Here is a 25,342-nt window from a genome sequence, read left to right as displayed (position 1 = left end):
AGTATTTTTTTATTTCATTATTTTAATAAACAATATTATCATACCACAGTCCTTTCTGGGAAAAGTATATTTATGACTAAATGGAAGAGTACAGAACATAAGTGGTATATGATTATATCAGAGAAATGAGCCAAAGTATATGAAATCATACATATGTAAATTGTATGCTTAGTTCAGAGAGACTTTTAAGTTATTTTTTAAACAGAAATGTTTATTTTGGCTTAAAATGAAAGTGGTCACACTATATTGAAATATGAATTTCTTTGTACATGATATGATAAAACACTAGAGTACTTTGCAAACAACGTAATATGTAGTGGATTCTTAACTCTTTTTTTCCCTCAAGTAGGAAAAATTTGAGTGCTCATAAATTGTATGCCAGTTTATTCATTTGTCATTTAGTAATTTCAACTGTGCTAGAAGTCAATTTCCTTTTTATTTTAAATAGCTTATCTTAAAAGTCAATTTTATTTTAGGCACTTTTAAAATTAAGAAAATTATGAAGATCGCATTTAAAAAAAAAAAAATCCCAGAAGGAGTTTCCGGACTAATGGTAAATGATTAAAACACCAGTGTCTATATTTCCCTCATAGTTTGAATTATGTCCGCAAAATTACATTGTCCTATTCTACCTTTGTCCCATTGTATCATCCCATTATATTTTGGAAAGAATTTGCTGGTAGCAGAAATCACTACAGAGTGAGTTTGGACCTCACCAGTACTAACAAAAGGCTGGCCTGGGCCAGCTACCACCTGCAACCTTTCTCAGCATCTATTTTGTGCCACACAATACAAGTTCATCCTATCCCCTTGGCCAGAGAATAGGATGGATGGTTCACTTTGACCTCAGAATGCTCACAATCTCTCAGTCTTTCAACACAGAGCTCTATTTTTGGTTCCTATTTCTATCTTTTTTCCCCTCTAGAACATATTCCTCCCTCTCTCTGACCGCCTTTCAGGGTTTGCTTATGATTACTAGTCTTGCAAACTCTTTCTTTTCTTTTCTTTCTGGTATCTTTTGCATCCAGATCACTCAAATCTGGATTCCATCGCTCTCTTCCGCCACCCCCACCCTTGTATCTCTCTCTACACTTTTTTCTTGTTTTCTTCTCCTTTTTCTCTTCTAGATATTTTGCATCATATTTGGTCCCTGTGTTCATCCCTTATTTGTCTGGGTTTAGTTTTCCAGTCTTCTACCTGGAGTTTACTTTCTCTGCCATTGCTGTCCCTGTTGCCTGTATTTCTCAGTTCACACTGAGACACTTTCATATTGTTTCTTTTGGTGCTATGTCTATTTCTAGCATTTTGAAAGACTAGAATGATAGGTCCAATAAGTACAGAGATCCCATGAGATAAAACTATGGTAGGGTTTCTTGCCCTGATTATGTCTTACATGCATCTTATATTTTCCAATCACTTCCTTTCCTGTAAGGCAGTCCTTTTTGTTGCCTCACAAGTGCAAAGAGCTCTGAGGTTTATACAGATTTTGGAAAAGGAACAACCATTTTTCTGACCTTTCCCAGAGAGCTGAATGACAGTTTTTCTCCCTAAAGTCCAACTCCTGACAAGCGCTTACATAAATGCTTAATGTCACTTGTGTGAATACTGGACTACTCACATACTTAATATTAAGGCCATATATAATCTATTCTAAACTGTAGGTTTATTCAGTATCTACCATGGTGCAAGGTCACTAGTTTGCCAGAGACAAAGGAGGGCTCTCAAAAATGTGGGAAAAAAAGCTAACAAATAAAGTAGAGAGAGTAAGCCTTTAAAAATAACATTTCAGTCCTTGTAAAAGATTAGTACCCTGTAAATGTGTTTGTCATTATAATATTTTTGCAGACATGTACACTGCAAAAAGACACATTTTACAATAGTTTTAAGGCTTTTTTCTACATTTCATTAATGCACCGTGAAAATGTGTGTCATTGTGTAAAATATCATTAGATTATAGTTCTCTGTCTTTTGTAGGTAGCTATTTTGAAAGTACTGCCAGAAACACACAGCACTCCCACAAATTGCCTTTTTTAAACTAAAGAACAGCTTTACAGATTCCCTTGACACCTATTAAGTATGAGCTAATACTGCCTCCATGCCACCTACACACCATCTCAGCATCCATTCCATAGTTTTGAATGTCTGTACTTCTACATCCTACACCTTTTCTGTAAAATAAAAAAAAAAATATTTAAAAAAAAAAAAAAGAGAAAGAACAGCTCCCTCCCCCCTCCCATCCTTTCTCCTTCCTCCCAGGAAAAAAAAAAAAAAATGCCTGTAGCAGTAATTGAAGCTTTGGTAGTCATCAATGACAATTTTACTTAATCTTTAAAAAATGTGTCATTTTGAAAAATAACATTTAAAACCCTAATGCTTTTCTAATTAAAATAACTATGACTGTAATTCACAGATGGTTTACTTTTACAGGAGTCTGAATGGCATTAAAATTTCAGACTCAGATGATAGCACTTTGTAGTCCAGAAAGTATTGAAAAGTGAGTGCTTCAGTGGAAGAACATTTTAACCTTTTTTTCCCCTAGGCAAGCAGGAAACGTTTTGTGATTAGAGAAAAGACCAGAATAAAGACAGGTGGCAGCCTCAAAAACTATTTTGATATCTGGCATATGGAATTCCAACATTTTTCAGCATTATTGCTTTCACTGAACACCAAAACTGTACAGAGAGCAGTGACACGAACATGTTCTCAGTTAGCTTTAGAGGGTATCAGATTTAGTTCAAAGACTGAGCAACACAGATCTCCAGCCATACCAACATAATCAAATGTGTTATAGCAGTTTCTTCCATACATGCTTCTGTCTAGAACTCTGCTCTCAATAGACCTGGCATATGATGTAAAATCTATAAATAGCTTTTATCCAAATGTAAAAATGAATTTGTATTGACATTTCGTATTTCTTCATTCACTTAAAAATTGTAGCAGGCTTCTACTAATGAAGTTCACAGCGTAAGTGATGCCACAATAACTCCATTTATATTGTTCTTAGGATGTAGGATGGGAGAAAAGAGTGCTAATATTTTGCATGTCCCCTTGTTAGCTTTGTGACTCTAGTGCCAGATGTTTATAGCTAAACTGACCGTAAGCTTGAGTAATTGTCTTGACTGTGATTTTGTGACTTCACACTGCAAAATAAATTGCAACTCAATGTTTAGCTAAGTTATACGTTTGAAATATAGCTCAGATGTGACCAGTGTGTTAATTCTGAGACTAATCAAGAACAGGGTTGTTAATTTTGCCATGGGCATTGCTAGTAATCAGGGCTTTTTTAAGCTATTAAAACGTAACTTTTCATCCCTTTTCTACTGTCAGAGCCATAATGTTGCCCTAGTAGAGAGGAATATTTTGGAGACATCCAGTAAGGAAGTAAGGGAAGAAACAAGCATTTTGAGGAATGGAGGGAGAGAGATAGAAATTAGGAAAAAGGTGGATGATTTGACATAGGCCTGAGACAGAGAGGGGGAAAAAAGACTGCAGTGTGATATAGAGGGTTTGTGGAAGGGAACAGTGGAGTATAAAGAGAAAATGTAATCAGAGTAGAATAATATGATTTTATTAAGTATTTGTATCCAGGCTTTGGTTGTCTGAGAGCTACTCAGATACAAATGGTAATTATAATAACTACATGATAATTTAATTACAGTTAACCATATGAATAATAATTCAGTAATTCTTATAGAAGAATTCTGGATTTAAGGTGATGTGAGCAAGAAGATGGAGGGTTTAGTAGCCAAAGCTAGTAATAAGGAAAGTTCAATATGTGTTTTGACAAGATGGATGGAAAAAATCGTTGTTTGATGAGCAGTTATTACAGAATTCGCAGGGTTTAGTGACAGCATGGATGTAGTGGGAGGAGTCAAGGTGGAGTTCTGGTGTCCTGGAAGAAAGTTGAAGGCACAAAAATAGAATACTTGTTGGGAAGAGAGGAGAAAATTGACATGGTTTTCTGGGAAAACATGAAAAGTTTGCTTGTTCATGATACAGGATTAAATGTCTAAAAGGGAAGCAAATTTAAACTGAAGAAGAAAGTGATTGACCTGTTTTTCTTAGAACATTTTGATGAAATAAGAAGGAAAAAAAAGTGGGGACAAAAGGAAAGATTGCTAAGGAAATTTAACAAGCCCTGGGAAAGAAGCAGATTCCAGAACAGATAATGGATGAATAAGGAAGTCAGACTGCTAAGACAACCAGGCAATGAGATAATTTTGAAAGCACAGGAAGAAAAGTGAAAACTTTTGTTGTACATCACCGGTCAAGAAAGTGAGGATGAGAGTATGTCTCTAAGAGCAGAGCATGAGAGCACAATGAAATCTCAGTGAGATTGCCTCAGATGAACATGAAGTTAAGAGTTGGAAGGCATCACTCAAGATAATCTATTAAGTAAATATAACTACCTCATTTTACCAGGGTAGCTATCATTGTAGAAACAGGATCTAGGAAAAGGTAATGTTCTGGAATAATAATTCAAGTTTGTAAGCAGAAGGATTATTCCAGAACAGATGGTCTGAATAGAGGAGCTAATCTGGAATACCTAAGTTATACTAGTATTTCTGTAGCTGCACATTTTTCTAAAATAGCTGTTCCAGATATTTTCCACCATGAAAAGAAAGACTATTCCCTATTTATGAGTTTCTACAATGGCAAGACAAGTAAAATGTGTTTTTTATCACCTTGCCTTCACACACTTTGCAATAACACAAAAAAGCCTATTTTATTGGGAAAAGAGATAGTAACAGAAAAAATTTTAGAAAGCATTCTAATTTTGCCATTTGAGTGCATCTGATTTTAACTAAAAGACTAACAGTTGCACCATCATTGTCTGTCAGCTCAAACTTCAGAATTAGAGACTTTTTAAAACATTTGATTCAAAATAGTTTTTCTCTAGATAGAAGGGAAGCCAGGGGACAAAAATGTGTCCCAGTCATTTCTGAATTTTGTAATGGAGTTTAGACATGGTATATATGTCCTGACTTTCTGTAGTTCATCACTACCAGTGATGTACAACTGACAGTAGCGTTTGGATTAAAAACAATTAGTTGAAAAGTTGTGCAAATTTCCCTGCCGATACCTGTCTCCCAGATCTATACTGCAAAACACAACATTGGAGCAGGATGGTGCAATGAGAAGAGAATGAGCTTGTGAGCTGCAAACAAACAAGAGTTAGAATTAATTTCTGCAATTTCAGCCAGACTTGTATTAATTAATCAGTATGCCTATTAGCCATATAAAATTAGTAGCTAGACAGAAGCTATAATCTTCCCTGGGTAGCACAGTTCTCTGATACTGGTCCTTTTATTTCTAAGTGAAGGAGAGTTTCTTCTATAGAATTCCTGAGAAGAGAATGGTATAAGAAAAGCCATTATTTATCCAATTTTTTTAGTTACTTACTGGTTTCAGAGTAGCTAGGTTGTGTGTGGTCTGGGGTTTTTTTGAGGCTATTAGAAAGGAATGCTTTTGAAGATTATACAGAAAAGAATTTTTAAGTATTGTTTCAGCATGTTCAGAAGGCATCAAAAGAAAGGTGTTTTCTTTTGGTCTAACTAGCTAAATTTTTCTGTAAAGGGGGAAGAGAATCTTGTGATTGTTATTAAGACCCTCAAGAACAAGATGAGTTAAACCAAGCAACTAGTCAGCACCAGAATAAGCTCATACACACAATCAATACTTAGATTATTTTTCACAAATTAGTCCCTCCATCTCTGAGTTCTTAGGCTTGAATCTAAAAGGAGAGCTGCAGCACAGCTTCAACATGCAAGGCTGGGAACTAGGATTCATAATTTTACTGGACATTAGGAATCATCACTCATAATGGCACTGAGTTTCTCCCATCCTCCAACTTGAGCTAAATTCTTCCTGTTCCACAGATGGCAGCTATCAGTTACCATTTCCTGCTCCACAGGTTTATGGCTTGTCACCTTTCTCCTTGCCCACAGCCCCCTGTTTTATTAAAGCTAAACCTTATTTTCTGTTATGTTGTCTAACACATCTGCATAATTACATTCAGAATGCGCTTTTTTTTCCAACCTGTATTTAACTTGAAGATTATAGTATTTGTTCTGAATGTTTTTGGAACTGAGGGGGGACTGTGAGACTGACAGCATGCTCGTCCTTTCCAAATACATCTTTTATTCAACCAAGTGATACTACGTCTCTGTACAAGTATTGGCATTGTACGGTTCTCAAATTGCAGAACTCATCTCAACTCTTAGCTGGATTGTATACATACTATCGTTATTTGCCTGTCATCATTTTGGCCTTTTCTGTTGATGGTGAAGGTTTCCCTGCTGTTTGTATTCTAGATAGGAGTTCGAAAAGTGTTTCTTAAGTACTGGCAAGCTGACCATCTCAACGATTTGTGCCTTCAGCTTCAGAAGAAAATTATAACCTGCCAAAAAGGTAACAATTACAGAACAAGTATTCCTGAGCTGCCGCTTTGTACACCGAGCAGAATATTGCATAACAAAAAAAAATTTCTCCTTCCTGAATAGTTTCTGTATTTTATCCATTTCCCTACATACATATCTCCAGCTAACTACTTATACAGATTTTTTGAGATGATATTAACATTAGTGATGCTTGCACTTTCTGTCTGTCAGACATAATTTTATGACAAACTGTTGGCTGTAATTAAAACAGGGGATCTTGAATATTTCCTTTTTAAAGTATGTTCAGTGATTTTTCAAGGCATTAATATCACCTTTAACTTCTTGCAACTCAAAGAGGGTTACAATGATACAAAATTGCAATGTGTTCAAATATATCAACAGTGAATACAAAGCTAATAATGTGTTTAGTTGTGTTTATTTTTCCCCTTTTCTTACAGATTTCAGATTTGACTGCTAGTGTTTTATGTTTAGGCATTTTTTTCCCCCTTTTATGCCTGCATTTTTACTAAGGTCACACTGACATTTTTTGGCACATTTTTAAAAGGAGTTATTATCCACTGCCTCCTGATTTCCTGTTATTTCTGTTCCATTTCCTATCAAAATCTCAAATAACTGCTGGAAATGTGAATATTACTTTGTTTGAAGAAGCTCCCTTCACACAATGTATTATTTATCTAATTGGCTGATGTCTGCAACAATTCCCATTATCACCTTTTTAAAGGAAATTAAGAAGACAAATACTTACCTTTGGGTTTTTTAGTCAGATTCATAATATTGCAGACTTAAGAATATATAAACCCCTTTCATTTTAACTATTTGTTCTTCACTCTCAGCATATAGTGAAAAAGAGGAAACCAAGAGAAAACTTGAAGCAGGTGAAATCAAAATAATAACAGTTCAGGAACGAATGTGGAGAGTGACAGTTAACACAGGTCACAGTTCTGCTGGGTGTATAACCTGGGCCTGATTTTTTATGCAAATCACCCTGTTGTATTCACACATTTAGAAAAGCAATAGTGATTTATCCTCTTTCTGTTCTCATGCTGATTTATCAAAGAAAGGAAATATTTACCTTTCAGAGTCCAATTTGGAAACAGAGTGCTTTAATATAACCCTACACCAAAATGTAACACATCCTCAGATATGTCCATGTTTTGCAGAACAGATGTCTGCCAAACCTTGCCTGAAGAATGAAGATAATAGGTCTTCCTGGATCCTTACAAAAATATGTCTGTTGTTTTTGCTTCTAGCCCTCCTTAATTAAGCTAACTTGAAAAGTAATTTTCACCAAAACTATGTGTTTAAAGCTGTGGCTCATCTGCATGTTTTTAATTGTCTAGGAAACCTGAGAAAATCAGGAACTTGCATAAGAGTAGCTAGACATCCCTTTCACAATGTTAGCTCATGAAATAAGCTGCCCTCTGCAAAGAGCTACAATTGTAAACTTGCAGAATTAGCATGCCAAAGAGCTCTGGCAGGTTTGGAATGGGATAGGGTACCTGCGAGTTGTTCTTATGTAATCCTAAAATTGTGATCCATAGACTTTACATTGGGATGGTGATGCTTACTGAGTAATGGTATCAATCCTGCTGCATATCCACATTTCTCTCCCCTCACCCTTTGCATCCCAAGGACTTTGGAAGATAAATATCTCTTGATAGCATATTAACTAATAGCCAAACAAGCCAATAATTTATTTATTAGGCTTAAAATGTAATATCATATACCCATATAAGGACTTAACTCGAAGGAAAAACAGGTCTTACACAAAATTCTTATCCACTGTTTTTACCTCAGTCTTACTAGCAATCCTTTCAGCATTCCCATAAATTGGGGGAAAACAAAGCAAACCACATAAGTCTTTTTCTGTTATCCTGAAAGTTAATTTACACAGGCAAAGAAAGGAGTTAAACTAAAGCGAAAGCATGTATAGAAACACTTCTTATGTAAAAATGGATCTGTGAGTTTAGTGACTTTGTCATATTTTTTTCACAGGTATGAGACCTTATTGGTCTCATATAGGAAATTTTGACCTTATTGAATCTCTGAGAAAATTTTTTGTACCTGGAGGAAAGTCCGTCATGCTGAAGCTCTTTCATCAGAGTTCATGTAGATTAGGAATTACCTTTAATACATTGTATACACAATAGTTAATACATTTCTCACATAGCTTAGATCCATGGTCTACTTGAATTTTGATTATTCTGATCCTTATCCTTAGATGAACTGTAAAGAAGTGGGTATTTTTCAGCCCTCTGGGTGCTAACCTCAATCATTTTAATTTGCATAAGTGAGAATTATTGTACATCTACATAAATGAGGAGCAAGTTCAGAAGACAATCTTAGTACCCATACAGTAGTTGATGAAGCTGAACAGTAAAGGTCTAGGAGATGACAATTTCATTTCACAGCAGTTTTTGAGGTTGTGAAATTGGGGTTTGTTCTGTGTTGAACCGAAGACAAAATCTTTCAAATGTTCTCATAGAGAAAGAAATGTGGTGAAATGTCCATCTTCTAATGAAAACCTGAGTTACTCTGTTTATGAAAAAGCGTGCAAAAGAAAAGAGGGATGTCTGTCTGACAACCCTTCCTGACAAAACTTTGTTGAATGTTTCTTCATAACATCTCAATTTTGATGAAAGTTCATAGTTCAGAGTAGCTGTACAGTAGCTAAATGCTACAGCTAGCTGTACTGGATATTGTTTTACTGGACCATCCTAGCAGGTTACTCTGCGTCGTTCATGCCTGCTAACAATCCTACCAGAGGATTGACCTCTGTATTTCCTTTTTCTAACCAACCTTAGTGGTGTTTTTTTTTGTCAAGGTAAAAGTACACATGTGTACACACACACACACACACACACACTTGTAAAAATGTTACTTTAAAAAACAGGCTTTTTTCCAAAGTCATCCAGGATTTGATGCTTGACCATTTGTCAAATACCCTATCTGCTCTGCAGCAGATAAGTTTAAAGAAAATACTAGAAGTGAAGGAGCAATTTTTGATTATTAAGCTCTTTTGAATTTTTCATATTTGTGAGCAGTGAACTCTGATAATGTTGTATGCATGTGTTCATTACCTTTGCAACCACAACATTATGGATTCAGACTCAATAACATGTATATCCAATGTGAATAGTCTCATAAAACTGTCAATAAATAACTGTACTATTAATTTCCTTTTCAACTAAATTGGGTAAGTGCATTAATGTTTCAGGTTTTAAAGAAGTCAGATTTTATAGAATGTAACTAGAGGGATGGAAAATGGCATGGCTGTCTGCAATTATAAAAATGTAAACCTTCAAAGTTGTCCATTATAAATAATCTCAAAGTACCTGAACTTGAATGTTTCCAAATCTGGTGAATAGGAGCAGTATTAGTATGTTAACGTTAACCTTTCTTCAATTCCGTCAGCTGGGCACTGAGTATCTCTCAAAAAAAAATCTTATTTTAAATATCTAAACAAGGACATAGAAGGTGATAGAAAATGCCTTACATTGCCTTCTGGTTTAGCTGTTTATTTTATTCAATAACATTTTAGATTCACAGAAGACTAGTTGTATCTTTCTGTGTTTACATTTTTCCTTTGGATTAATTCAGCTTGACTCTGTCATTTAATGTTATTCTGCAGTTCCTAAGACTGAAATTTAATTGCATTGTTAAAAAGGCCTAATGCATTTTAGTATTTTTAATCTTACAATCTTAATATTAACATTTTCAGTATTTTCCCCCAAACATCTTATACAGGCTATTGCCTGCTGACTTCACGTATAAAAAACTTTCAGTTGACCAGAATGAGAGTAACCATAGTAAGCAATGATGAAGGTTGATCTGGTTTTGGTTCATGTAAGATGATGTACTGAAAATCAAAAATGTTTCAGGCAACAGGTGAATAATTCAGGTTCTTTCCTGTGAGGTACACAACAGGGATTCTAGATCTGGAAAAAATCAGGATCTTGTGGAACTCAAAAAAACCCCACACAAATAAAGCACCTTTAGTTAGCATATTTCTTCCTTCGAAGCCAAAACATACACTTGGAGAATACTAATACAGCCTGTTGCAGGTGGAGTGATTGAATTGGTGCCAAATTCATCATGGCCACTGAGGTCCCTGTGCCTTGTGTTTCTGATCAGCTGGTAATTCTGAAAATTCAGGGGACTAGGTGGTATTTAGGTTGGGTAGAATGTGTTGTAATGAATGTACATACTGAGGAAAGTAGTACAGAAAGCTATTACAGGAGATACACCAAAATCTTCTCCCAACATAAGGCTGACAGAGAGTGTGAAAAATAGGCCTAATAGATAACATAAAGCTGATGCAGTGCAGATGAAAATTTTAAACTGAAAAATGCAGACATGATGTGATAGATACATTTGAGAAATTTGCATTAGATTAATTGTTTTTGCTGAAAGGAAATGAGCAACAAAAGGTCTTCAAGTCAAACTAAGAAATCTTGTGTCGGTTTTGATTTTGAATTTTTTAGGTACACTGAAATATTTAAAGCATTTTTTTAAAGCTGACCAAAATCAAACAATCATTTAATTGGCACTGCACTGAATGCACAACCATTTATTCAGGGTTTTATTTTGAAACAAACGATCTTTTGACCTTTGTAATGTAAATGCATGCTTTCACAATCTGTAGCATCTAAGTTTCCGGTTGTAATGTCATAAAAAGTAACATTCAGTGAAAGTAAACACTTTGAGTTGTGATAGCTCAAATTTATGAATTAATTTACTGTTGATTCTTTGTTTTAAGCACTGGCAGTAGAAAACAGAGAGTTCCATTTTAGTATATTATTTATATGCCAGCTCATTTCTTTTGTTCTTTGTATAAGACATTGACTGAATTTGATTCGCTCATATTTACAGCTGAAGACACAGTAATATTAAGTTATTCACCAATTAATTAGTTGTCTTTCATTGCTCCATATTTTCTTCTTCTGTTATGGTAGTTGTAAGAGGATTTCTAGCTCGCCAGCGCTTGCTACAGAAGATGAGCATCAAACAGCAAGAGGTCACCTCAATCAAAAGCTTCTTACAGAACGCTGAGGATATGGGATTGAAAACATATGATGCCTTGGTCATTCAAAATGCTTCTGACATTGCTCGGGAAAATGACCGGCTCCGCAATGAGATGAATGCTGCTTATCACAGGGAAAAGTTAGAGGCTAGAAACAGACCCAAAGAAGGCCACAAAAGGTAAGATGAGAAAACATCTACTGTGAAGAATTAAAGTATTTCTTCAGTTTTAGTGATTTCCTTCCCTGCTTAGGAAGTCATAGAAATGACTGAGGAATTACAAGAGGATTCTCAAGTATATACTCAGCCTGAATCATTGTTGTGCCTTAATTTTTTCTGTATATCAGGTAATTAAGTCTAGAAACTTAAGGACACCCCTAGTATCCTATTCAGGGGACACTAAGCTTTATAGGAACTTATTCAAGTCTCTGAGGCACTTATTTTTTACATAAATATTTTTTAATTCTACAATAAAGAGATTATAGTTGAACTTTCATCAAACCAAAAGAACAAAAGAAAAATTCCTCTAAGTTAAAATTCCAACGTTGGGAAATTTCCAAGATGCTGGAAAACAGGAAGGCATTAAAATACAATAAAGTCCAGACTAAGAAATCCTGATTACTTATTGAACTAGGTGGATTGATTTGTAAGGAGAATTCCTGTTATTTAAAAATAGGCAAATGTGGGGTTTTTTTAACTCCTATCTGAGTTTTCAGGAATACCTATTTTACAAAACGTAAATGCTGGAGAGCCTTTCTCTAGGAACTGGGTCCCTGATCTCTTTTCTCTCAGACAGCTGAATGGGCAGAGGTAGCATTTGCAGTTAATAGGTATGTGTCCATAGCAGGAATGTGTCTATAACTTGCTGGACATATAAATGTTTATTTTTCCATAGGAACTTAATTTTCATCCAGAACAATTCTCTTTGCTTTCATTGCTTTTGTCAGTGACTTTTATTAAAGTGAAAATGGCAGTGCATCTGCTTAATTAGCTTCAAATATCCCAGTGATTACATATTGGAGGAAATGCCTTTGTAGGAAAGACTGTAATTAAACATTACAGTGAAAACAAATTATCCACTGAGCACCATGCTTTCATCTTTAGCTATTTCATTTACTACATGGGCAGCTGGCTATATCCTGTGCATGAATTCCAGCTCTGCTGGTGATTTGCCATGCAGAAATACATTTTAAAAAAACAAATGCTCAGGGATTTGTTTGTAAAATGGAAGTATAGACATCTTCTTTCTAATACATTACCACTCTAAGTTAAAAGGTTTTCAATGTTTTGATTTTTTCAGGAATAAAATGTTAGAAGAATTTTTGTTAAAAATCAATTTATTGGAAGCAGCTGATAAACATCATTCCTCAATACACATTGTAATAGAAAAAAAAAAAAGGAAAAAGTTGGAAGAAGTAAAACTCCAAAACTGCAATTCAAATAACTAAATGATGTCATAATTAATATTATTAAAATTATAGCTAATAATTAAGCTTAAACAGGAAGATCCATAGATATCTGGGTTGAATTTTCAAGCAGCCAGTTGAAAAGGTCATCTAATATTTTAAAGATTTGCATTATCTAAATAGAATTTATAGTTGTCTTTTCAGAAAATAATGATAAAGGCTCAGCATTTGCTGCCTCAGTAACTTTCTATTAAAATGGATTTCCCAGAAATTATCATTCAGATTGAAAACCCAGCTTTTGATTGTGTGTAACAATCAAAGTGTGAACAATTCATTCAGTGAATGTCTGATCAACAATATGAAACTGCTTAAGGAAGCTGCATTTGTGTGAAAAAGGGCCGGTGTCCTGATTTATCATGAAACAGGAAATGGAAGAAAGCTAGCAGCTTGATCTGGATTTGTTTGTCAGAAGATTACTACACACATCCCCTCAACACAGCAGGGGAGTTGTGAGATTGTTTACCAAAAAGCTGTTGTTATGTTTGCATGAGCAGGTTCATTGTTATCGCCTGAATAATGCATCTGGGCCTCTTTTCTGTGTTTTCAGAGCTGAAGACAAGGGTGGGAAGGTCTCTGAGGACAGCTTTGCCGGCTGTCGAACGCCTAAGCACTTTCATTCCAGCTCTGTCCCTGTCCCCATGGCAGTGGATGGCTTGGTACATTCTGCGGCTGGGTCATCCATCAGATCCCCCTCCCTGCACTCTGTGTTCAGCATGGATGATAGCAATAGCCTGCCATCACCAAGGAAACAACCTCCTCCCAAACCGAAGAGGGACCCCAACACACGACTGAGTGCTTCGTACGAGGCTGTTAGTGCTTGCTTGTCGGCAGCTTCTAAGGAAACCGCTAATGAAGGTTAGGCAGAAAGGGAGAAGCGGTTGCAAATGTTACTCTACATTATTGATTTAATTTTTTCACTTTGATCCTTTTAAACACAGTCAAGCACCTTTGAAAAGTCCTGCTTTCCTGAAATATTTCAGTGGCAGTAAATAAAATTAGTCAATTTGTCATTTGTTTCCCAATCAGCAAATAATACTCATGTGTTGTAATTGCCTAGTTTGTCAACAACCAAAACCTATTTGCAGAACTCCCTCTAGAGACAAATGATCTGTCAATTTGAGCTATTCTACCCCACTGACCATTTTATTTCACCTTTCAAACTGTATGTTAGAATATCTTGCATCACTAAAACAGAATGCTCGAATCCTGAATTTCACCAAGTCAAACATTAAACTTTCTCCTACTTTTTCTCTATGTTCACATGAATAACTTATGTATTCAGTGGTTTGTGTTTGTGCCATAACTTGCTTACAGTGAATTTTTTCTTTGGAAAGAAAGTGCTATGAAAGTCCCAAAGTGTCTCAATGCATTATAGTGCATATAGAATGGTTTTGAGTTTGATTGTTCTATTCTCCTTCCCCCTTGAAATGCATGAGTAGAAGATGAAGGAAAGGAATGCATTCTGCTTTTGCTTGATAAGCCTGACTTGTCATGCTTTGTGTAAAGGATCCTCTAGGCTTATCAGGGAAGATCCTTCAGGTTGCATTTAAAGCTATGTATAACCATTCTCTAATCCTCCATACAATGGATGGAAACCTTTGCAGCTCCCTCTTGCAAAATAAGTTCCGTTCTCATGTCCAGTTCATTAGATGCAAGTTCATTTTTCTTAACCACTTCCTTGCTCGTTCAGGCTCTGTGTAAAGAGAAATGAACTGTGTCCAATATACTTTTAAACTACTGTGGTTTAAGGAGCTTTGTGGTGGTTTTGGCTTTCTGCGCCCAGCTCTGCAAGAGATGATTGATTTAAACAAAAAGCTTCAGCAGAGGTTTTTGAAAGAATGACAATGTATATATGTATGTGTGGCCTTATCACTAAAGCTTGTATACACTCACACAACTACTTTGGAGTTCTTCTCATATGTATGAAACGATAGGACCGGTTTCCCTGCCATGTACTAATTTTCCAAGAATTATATCAGTTTCCTGAGTCTTTGTCCAAAACCAGCTCTGATTTACACCAAAAAATTTTGGTCTTAAAAGACCAGTCACCAAGGTATCTAGTCTCTCCACTCCATACATGCCTGGAGGCTGTGAAAAGACATCTAGTTTAGGGGTGGTTTTAGTTAATTGCCCTTAGGCTATGGGATTCCCTAACTTTATAAATTATTTCCACACCCGCAGTACAAAAGAAGATGATATAGGCATAATATCTGTCTATAATTAGAGTTTTATAGATATCACATAAAAGGGGGATACTTCAGTTACTGGCAATAACATGTGTATTAGAGTAGCACCATGCTGAAACTCCTAGTTAAAAGCATGCCCCTTTCCCTTGGGGCAAAGGAATAACAAGCACATATTTCCATGTGTTACAGATCTTCCAGTGAGCATTTGGATTCAAAAGATATCTCCTCAGGTGTTAGTTTGCATCTTTTAATGGCAGTAGAGATTACCAAAACAGATTATATGCCCAGGTAGCAAAGGCTTGTGGTTTGGAAGCTGAAAGTTCTGTATTTCATTCCCTGATATATTTATACTTTTGACTGAATCCCTGTCTTTGTGACTGTTGCTCATTGTAAAACTCTAAGGGCAATATTTGACGCCTTAAAGTACTAGACCTGTGTAAGAAAAAACTGATCTGTTAATAACACAGACCTTTTTCACTTTTCTAGTACTGACCCGTCCAAGGCCACACAGTGATGATTATAGTACCATGAAGAAAATACCTCCCAGAAAACCAAAACGAAGTCCCAATACGAAACTTAGTGGCTCTTATGAAGAAATACCTGGCCAAAAGCCCGGAGATGTGAAACAGGCAAGCACAGTAGCTAAACCAGGTGGTTATGACACTGTGACAGTACAGAAAGCAGCTGCTTCTGATGGGCCACAACATGGCGTGTTGAATCTCTATATGTCACAAGAAGAAGAAGAAAATGAGCCTGTCTATATTGAAATGGTAGGGAATGCAATGAAAAGCAATTCTGCTGAAGCAGAAAGTCCAGAACAAGGAGAGTCTGTATATGAAGAAATGAAGTATTTTCTACCAGAAGAAGGAAGCAATGGTAATGGAATAATTCCAGTAGTGACTGGATCACCTCCTCTATTGTTTGAAAACAAAAAGAGTGTTAACATTGAAGATGGAACATTGGATGGAAACAGTCATGCAGCTTTGATCTATAAAGACCCCTGTGACATTCCAGCCCCTTTCCCTAACTTGCTCCCCCATAGGCCACCACTTCTTGTATTTCCTCCAACCCCTGTCACATGTTCACCTGCTTCTGATGAATCACCTCTAACACCGCTAGAAGTCAAAAAGCTTCCCGTCTTGGAAACCAACCTAAAATACCCTGTGCAGTCAGAAGGCTCAAGTCCATTATCACCACAGTATTCCAAAAGCCAGAAAGGAGAGAATGAAAGACCAGCATCTCCAGGCTTGGTTGTATTCAATGTTTCCAGCAAAGTGACTCCTCCTTCCACACCACCTCCTCCTCTCCCACCACCTCCTCCTCCAGTACCACCTCCTATTTCCTACCGGGCTTCTACACATTTTGCATTTCCTCCAGAGACTTGTGCTAGTTTTCTGATTAATACAGGGAAAACAAGTACAAACTCAGATCTGTCAAAAGTACCTCAGAGACCAAATCCTGCTCAAATTGGATGCTCATCTTCTCCATTCTCCAAACTGCCTTACTCCCCAAAGGTGGCAAGAGCAGATCACAGGAAATTGAACTCAAATTCATCATCTTCATTTCCATACAGTCCTACAAACTCAAGGTCATTGACCAGTCCCCTTGATGAGTTAACTAGCTTGTTCAACTCAGGACGGAGCGTGCTACGAAAATCTGCAGCAGGACGTAAGATCAGGGAGCCAGAAGGTAAGACAGATTTCTGTGTTTCTACACCAAAACTTTCTTACATTGGAAGCTGATACAAAATACAAAACTACAAAATACAAAAATACAAGTAAAAATACAAAACAAAAAGAGTCATAAGAAACACATATAGAAAATACATTGCATATAAAAATGATAGATCTTCAGGTTTTCTCTGAGATGTCAACTTTTCTTTTACCACAATGTTTGTATGACACAAATTTAAATGGATTACTTTTATCATTCCAGCAGTCTCAGTAAAATAAACACAGATGTTACATCATATGAAAATGAGTTTATAGTATCAATCTATAGAAAAACTTTGAATGAAATATATGTCTAGGCATCTGGTAGATAGCATGTATTTAATTTGAAGACTGTCTTTTAAGGTTTCATTATTTCCTTTCCATCAAACTCTGAATTTGATCCTACAGCCATTATTATTTTCCTAAATAAATCTGAGACAGAGAGTCATGCAGCAAACTATATTTCCCATTCCTGTCCTTTTCTTCCTACCTTTCCTGTCATTTACATACACTTATGTATATACCCAGTGATTACTTGATATCCTGGCTTTCTGGCATCTGGAGAACATCTTTTGTATCTAGTGCAAATGCCAATTATAAAAAGAAGCTAAGCTTGCCATTTTGCTGAAGTTTTTTGAGACCACAATCTTCAGACATTATCACTTAATTATTTGCTTTGTCCAGGTAATAAAGGGTTTAATGTTGTTACTGGAACAAATCTGTGGATCTTATGAATACTGAAAATTCATCCTGGTATTAACAGATTCAGTAGGTTACTCTGTAAGAGTGAGTTGCTTCCGACCTAACTTTGTCCATCTAAAAGCTCGATATGTATGCATAAAATCCTTAGGCTGTGAAGAGACAGTCATTCACAGAGTTTAATTCCTTCCATATATCTTTCTCCATTTGGTATGAGGAAAACCTACATGACTAAACTAGTAGAGTTGTAACTTCTAAGTGATTAAAGTTGAAGTAAATCCCAGTTCTGCATATCAATTACAACACTGACTCCAGTCTTCACATTAGTTTTCTGATTTAAAAAAAGAAGTCTCCTGCTGAAAATAGTTGGTGCACTGTATAAAGAAACTTCTCTCCCTAGTAGCATCACACAAACACAAAATTTTGTGATTTTAAAATTAAAAGTGAGAAAATCTCCAGTCTTTTTCCTCTGCTTCTTCACTTCTGTCTGTCCAAACACCTTGCCTTAATCAAGAGCTTTGTGCAGAATATTCAAAATAGGCAATATAGAATCATAGAATCATTTAGGTTGGAAAAGACCTTTAAGATCATTGTGTGCAACTGTAAACCTAACACTGCCAAGTCCACCACTAAACCATGTCCCTAAGCACCACATCTACATGTCTTTTAAATACCTCCAGGGATGATAACTCAACCACATCCCTGGGCAGCCTGTTCCAATGCTTGATAACCCTTCAGTGAAGAAATTTTTCCTAATATCCAATCTAACCCTCCCTGGCACAATTTGAGGCCATTTCCTCTAGTCCTATCACTTGTTACTTGGGAAAAGAGACCAACCCCACCTCACTGTAACCTCCTTTCAGGCAGTTGTAGAGAGTGATAAGGTCTCCTCTGAGCCTCCTTTTCTCCAGACTAAACAACCCCAGTTCCTTCAGCTGCTCCTCATAAGACTTGTGCTCTAGACCCTTCACCAGCTTCGTTGCCCTTCTTTGGACATGCTCCAGCACCTCAATGTCTTTCTTGTAGTGAGGGGTCCAAAACTGAACCCCGTGTTAGAGGTGCGGCCTCACCAGTGCCGAGTACAGGGGTAAGATCACTTCCCTAATCCTGCTGGGCACACTATTTCTGATACAAACCAGGATGCTATTGGCCTTTGTGGTCACCTGGCTGTCGACCAACACCCCCAGGTCCTTTTCCGCCAGGCAGATTTCCAGCCACTCTTCCCCAAGCCTGTAGCGTTGCATGGAGTTGTTGTGACCCAAGTGCAGAACCCAGCACTGAGCTTTGTTGAACCTCATACACTTGGCCTCAGCCCATCGATCCAGTCTGTCCAAATCCGTCTGTAGAGCCTTCCTACCCTCAAGCAGATCAACACTCCTGCTCAGCTTGGTGTCATCTGCAAACTTACTGAGAGTGCACTTGATCCCCTCGTCTAGATCATTGATAAAGATATTAAACAGGAGTGGCCCCAATACTGAGCCCTGGGGAACAACAGTTGTGACCAGCTGCCAGCTAGGTTTAACTCCATTCACCACAACTCTTTGGGCCATCCAGCCAGTTTTTTACCCAGAAAAGAGTACGCCTATCCAAGTCATGAGCAGACAGTTTCTCCAGGAGAATGCTGTGGGAAATGGTGTCAAAGGCTTTACTAAAGTCCAGGTAAACAACATCCACAGCCTTTCCCTTGTCTACTAAGCAGGTCACCTTGTCATAGAAGGAGATCAGATTAGTAAAGCAGGACCTGGCTTTCATAAACCCATGCTGACTGGGCCTGATCACCTAGTTGTCCTGTGTGATGATCTGCTCCATAACCTTCCCCAGCACGAAGGTTAGTCTGACAGACCTGTAGTTCCCTGGATGCTCCTTCCAGCCCTTCTGGTAGATTGAAATCACATTTCTTAACCTCCAGTCAACTGGGACATCCCCGGTTTGCCAGGACTGCTGATAAATTAAAGTGACTTGGTGAGTACTTCCGCCAGTTCCCTCAGTACCCTTGAGTGGATCCCATTTGGCCCCATGGACTTGTGTATGTCTAAGTAGTGTAGCAGGTCACTAATCTTTTCCCCTTGGATTATGGAGGCTTCATTCTGTTCCCTGTCCCCGTCTTCCAGCTCAGTGGGCTGGCTACCCCAAGAACAACTGGTCCTACTATTAAAGACTGAGGCAAAGAAGGCATTGAGTACCTCAGCCTTTTCCTCAGCCTTTGCCACTCTGTTTCCCCTCATCTGCAATAAAGGATGAAGATTCTCCTTTGCCCTCCTTTTGTTGTTAATGTATTTATAGAAATATTTTTTATTGTCTTTTACAGCAGTAGCCAGATTAGGTTCTAGCTGGGCTTTGGCTCTTCTAATTTTTTCTCTACACAACCTCATGACATCCTTCTAGTTCTTCTGAGTGGCCTGCCCCTTCTTTCAAAGGTCATAAGCTCTCCTTTTTCCTGAGTTCCAGCCAAAGGTCTCTGTTCAGCCAAGCTCATCTTCTTCCCCAACAGCTCCTCTTTTGGCACACAAGGGACAGCCTGCTCCTGTGCCTTTAATATCTCCTTCTTGAAGAACGTCCAGCCTTCCTGGACTCCTTTGCCCTTCAGCACTGCCTCCCAAGGGACTCTGTCAATCAGGTTCCTAAACAGGCCTAAGTCTGCCCTCTGGAAATCCAGGGTAGCAGTTCTACCTACTTCTCTGAAAACTGAAAACTCTATCATTTCATGATTGCTATGCCCAAGACCATCACATCACCCCAAGTCCTTTTCTGTTCGCAAACAGGGCCAGCAAGGCACCTTCCCTAGTTGTCTCCCTCACCAGCTGTGTCAGGAAGTTATTTTCCACACACTCCGGGAACCTCCTAGACTGTTTTCTCTCTGCTGTATTGTATTTCCAGCAGACATCTGGTAAATTGAAGTCCTCCACAAGAACAAGGGCTAGCGATTGTGAGACTTTTCCCAGCTGCTCATAGAATATAGAATATAGAATATTTCATCTGCCTTTTCATCCTGGTTGGATGGTCTGTAAGAGACTCCCACCGTGATATCTGCCTTGTTGGCCTTTCCCCTGATTCGTATCCATAAACACTCAACCCTTTCACCACAATTGTCAAGCTGTAGACAGTCAAAACACTCCCTAACATACAGAGCTAACCCACCACCTCTCCTTGCCTATCCATTCTGAAGACTTTATAGCCATCCATTGCAGCACTCCGGTTGTGTGAGTCATCCCACCGTGTTTCCCTGATTGCAACTATATCATAGTTTTCCAGCTGCACGGTGGCTTCCAGTGCCTCCTGTGTGTTGCCCATGCTGTGTGCATTGGTGTAGATGCACATCAGTTAGACTATTGATCCCGCCACCTTTTTTTGAAATATAAAACAAAATAGTAGAGAATGGGATAGCTTATCTTCTTATTCATTGTCCATTTTCCTACCTATAAAAACGAGTTTTTGTAGGTTCCATGAAAGTTAGTTGCTAGGTGGAGACAAGAGACTTATACTAGGAGAAAGGCTCCTACCAGCTATCAGGAAAACCATGGTGGACAGAACTCTTGTGAGTTCTCCAGACCTTGAAAAAGCTTTTATTGGACCTTGCATGTTCCTAGATGCCAAATTCAATCAGCCATGAGCTATAAACTGAGACTTCATGAGTTCTCAACCTCAAGAGACTGCCTTGTTTGTTATTCTGAGTATATGAATTTGATCAAATTGGTAAAGGAGATATTGCAGTAGTTTTGCTTGCTTTGGCAAAATTACTTGATAACATCCAATGCCTATAAATATATGTAGAATGTTCTTTTGGTTTCTGTAGGATTTTTTTTAAGTTGGGGACCTTGTTTTATTATATAGATAATAACATTTTTATCTGCTGGGAAGTAACTATTAAAGTCAGGTCTTTGGATGTATCTTCTCAAGGCTCTCTCAATGTACCTGGTGAGAAAATGTGGTAAGCCTACTCCAACCAAGTCACAAAACTGACCTTTACCTTAAAAAAAAAATGTTGCTTTGGGATGGAGGACTCTTGCAAACGCAGTTTTCAACTAAATGTGATCAAGATAGAGTTCAGCTTGGGTCTCCTGTGGGTTGAAGCTAGTACATTAACAGAGGCTACCATAAAAAAACTCTAAATTTACTTTTTGCATGGAAAATGTTGTACTTCTAAATATTTCATCAAGGCAGCACTAAGTATGAAAGATCAAAGTTCAAGAAAGATATACGATAAAAAACCTGAATCAATATTTTATGAGCTAGGAAGCTAGTGTATACTAAGTGCGGTTACATACGAGCAGTTCAATGATGAGAAGATGGATTGAAAGTAACAAAGAAATACAGGTGAATGTATATGTGTGTTTTTACAATTTGCCTTTTTTCATGTACTTCATGTGTTCAGCTAATTTCTAGGGTAACAGCCGGAAAAAAATATTTTTTATTTAACCTCCGATGCAAAGTAATAAGATGGCAATCAGCAGAGTGGACTCTGTTATGTAAAACTGGAAGTTGTCCATGTCTTACCCTCTGATTTTTTATCACCTACTGCCTAATGCATATTAAGTTCCTGGAAGCCTCCTCCCTTTCTTCTTTTTGTCATTTGTAGTATTTTATAGGAGATGATATTGTAAAAAAAAAAAAAAAATACAAATTTATTGAAATTGAAGACATGGCCTAGAGCAGCACTCCATAATGTGCAATTTCCTTTATTTCCATAAGTTATAACCTGCCAACAACCAACAACTAAAACCAGAAAGTAAAATTGTGGTCTATTCTCAAGTCAAGGATAGTTACCTGTGGGAATCAATAAGTTTCTGTATGGGATCATCAGCCTTGGAGATAAAAGCCTCCTTGCCAATAAAAGTGCAATACAGACACATACCCTGACGTGCCTCCCTCTTGCCTGGAGGAGTAATTTCAAGGCCTAGAGAACACTGATGTCCTTTTGGCTTCTGACCTCTCCTTGGGAAATGATCGTCCAGAATTACAATAGAACAGATTTGTGGTTTTCTGATGGGTTGCAGACTTATTGTGAACTGAACTGAGAGCACTCTTCTTTCATAAAGGCAACAAAAAGATTACTCAAATGGCAACAACTTTCATTGCCTGGTCGCCTAGCCTGGCCATGTTTTTTATACAACAGTAGCATCTACTGGTTCAAGCAAGATCAGGATCATATAGTATGCAATTTCTTGCAAAATAGTTTACATGTAATAAGAGAAGTTTTCTGCTCTACAGAACTTATAGTTTAAATAAGCAAAACTGTAACAGGTGAGAGCTGAGGTAAAATTATTTCTCCAAGGTTGAAAAGAGTTGTCATTGAAGCTACAGCTGTATTGTTAGACAGGGATTTCCTTTTACTCCATATAAAATGAGACTTGAGTGCAGATAAGTGATAATACACACACAAAATTTTCTTCTATTCTCCCTGATTTCTAAAAGTAGAATCTTTAGTTTGTAAGACAGATAGAAACTGAATGGTCATGTGCAGAGCTCCTATTCAGATATTTCTAGACAGGACCTTAGATTTGAAACTAGATTTCATGAAACCCAATTCAGTGCCTTAATCACAAACCCACATTCTCTAGCAGAATATACAAATATTGCTAACTATTCAACATATAAGACATTCCTTATATAAGGAAGAGACAATTACATGTTTAAGCATTTCATATTAAGTATTTGTGGAACAAGGACAGAGTTTTCTTTTCCTCAACATGGATGAATGATACTCAGATTCCTAGGTTGTAGTGTTATTTCTCGATTGGTACAATTGATACTAAATTATTCCATACAAAGGGAAATCATTTCAGCACCAGAACAAAAGATGGAATAATTCCCAGCCTATCATCTATGCTCAGATTGACAGAGTGAGTATTCATGTGGATTCTAAAGGGAAAGGAGCAAAGGAAATGTGATTTTCCCTTACCTGGATGAATTTCCTTACCGTCATTGAGATAAAGACAGAATACCTTCTCTCCTTCCTGCTTGTTGAGAAAAGATTGGTGTGGATGCTTGACTTCTGTGTCTGAGCAAAATAAAATATGCAAACTTGCAACCCCAGATTTAGATGCCTAAGAAATAAAATTAGGAAGACCTTTCCTTTATGTAGGTCACCAATATATAGACTTCCAAGTTTTGTGAATTATTGTTAGTGTTTCAATACAAGTAGATCTATCTGTATATGCAAGTCTATACATGCTTCAGTGGCCTATTCCTTTCCTAAACAGTTTAGTGACTTATATAGTAAAAGAAAAGGCATGCAAACATTAGATCGTTAACAAAATAGCGACACTGTTCAAATGTTTGCCCAATATCTTTGGCATCCATTATCAACATGAATCCTTTCTTTACCTACTTCCTAAATGTGGTATTTCCAAGGCAGATAGCTTCACATATCAGTGGATTATTCCACATTCTCCAGTTTAAGCACTGGAAGTCACAGGAAGATACAACTGACAAATAATACAGATATTTAGATGTACATAGTTGTGACTAAAACTTGCCAGATACTCTTTATTGAAATTGACTCAAACTTGGAAAATAACAGGATTTAATGTGTATGTATGGGAAGTATTTGTCCTGTCAAAGGCAGGTATCTCTGATAGCTAGTAAATAATTTCCCTCTGTCAGCAGATTAGAGCAAGCTATTGTGCAGCTAACATCTCAACACTGGCTGCAAATTAAATCCCCACTGGGGTTTCTGAGACGAAATCCCAGTCCCTTATGCTCTGAGCCACTCAGCTTTTCCTCTTAGGCATCTTAATAAAGATAATATTCATATCTGCATCTCATTATTCCTACATTATATTGACATAATGTAATAGTTTTACTTTCTTTGTGGCAAAAGCTAACAACTTACAAACCATGAGTAATACAGAAAGCTGTGTTTTCACCTTTTATCTTTTACCTGTGAATGCTAGAGGAATGATTACATGAGGCATTGGACTTCTGTAACATCTTTCAAGTAAAATTCTCAAAGCATTAAAACTTTAATGAATTAAGCTTCACAACACTTCTCAGAAAGAGATTAATATCTGTTTATATAATTGCCTTAATTACCAGGGAGTGAGGGTGACTTTCTGTGACTAATTTTCAGATTAGATATCTAAACACAGGAGAGTCATCACTCTCTGATTCACTATGGACTACTTGCAGCTCTCAATCTGAATCTCTTGCAGTAGTACAGAAAAGTGGGAGGAAGCCAAAGCACTGCTAGTAAGAGTTTAATGCAAGTCATAAAAAAAGGCCCATACTTGGCTAGCCATAGATGCCCTATGCAGAAAAGTACAAAGGAGGAAACAGAACTGCTGGCAATACAGTTGCCATCCAGCCCATGCTGGGTGTTTTTTTTGACAAAACAAGTGTGGTTTGCATTACTGCAGCAGAAAAAGGGGTTAGAAGAGTCTAGAGAAAGTACCCTCCATATCTGTTTGCAGAATATATATGAACTGTTTTACAGCCTGAAAGATACCACCTTAACCTGCAGTCTTCTCCTCATCTGTAAGTCTGCCATTATCTGGATAATTTCTCACAAAAAAATCTGGTTTTTTAGGATAAACACTATATACCAAGAATAATTTTCCATTTCAGAATCTCTGAAAACTAGTATATTTTACTGCTGAAAAGTTTTTTGGGTTTCTGTTATGACGATGGGTTTTTTTTCACTGTAGCATTTCTCTTCCTGGTTGATTTCACTATTTGTTCTTACAGTCTAAAATCATTAATGTGTAATTTGCTTTTGTTTTCTGTTCTGACATGGAAAAGAGTCTTTGTGTGTGATTAAACAATTTTAACCTGAAGATTATTAGAAGAACAAATCAAGTCTCATTTTCAGTTGAAAAAGGAATGGATATTGTCATAAACATTTATTATATTAATTTTGC

General features: G+C 37.1%; 1 protein-coding gene across 3 annotated transcripts in view; it reads left to right on the top strand.

The window, feature by feature from the left end:
* The window catches only part of MYO16 (myosin XVI), a 402,721-nt gene that overhangs the window by 338,334 nt on the left and 39,045 nt on the right, over positions 1–25,342 (top strand). For all 3 annotated transcript variants that reach the window (XM_074815323.1, XM_074815322.1, XM_074815321.1), the window contains exons 29-32: positions 6,315–6,411; positions 11,357–11,603; positions 13,437–13,744; positions 15,562–16,764. In XM_074815323.1, coding sequence (XP_074671424.1) covers positions 6,315–6,411; positions 11,357–11,603; positions 13,437–13,744; positions 15,562–16,764 — 1,855 coding nt within the window. The remainder of the gene's footprint in view (positions 1–6,314; positions 6,412–11,356; positions 11,604–13,436; positions 13,745–15,561; positions 16,765–25,342) is intronic.

The sequence above is a fragment of the Strix aluco genome, chromosome 2 (assembly GCF_031877795.1).
Source record: "Strix aluco isolate bStrAlu1 chromosome 2, bStrAlu1.hap1, whole genome shotgun sequence".
Lineage (NCBI taxonomy): Eukaryota > Metazoa > Chordata > Aves > Strigiformes > Strigidae > Strix > Strix aluco.
Note: the sequence above shows the minus strand (reverse complement) of the source record. Positions and strands in the feature narration are given on the sequence as shown.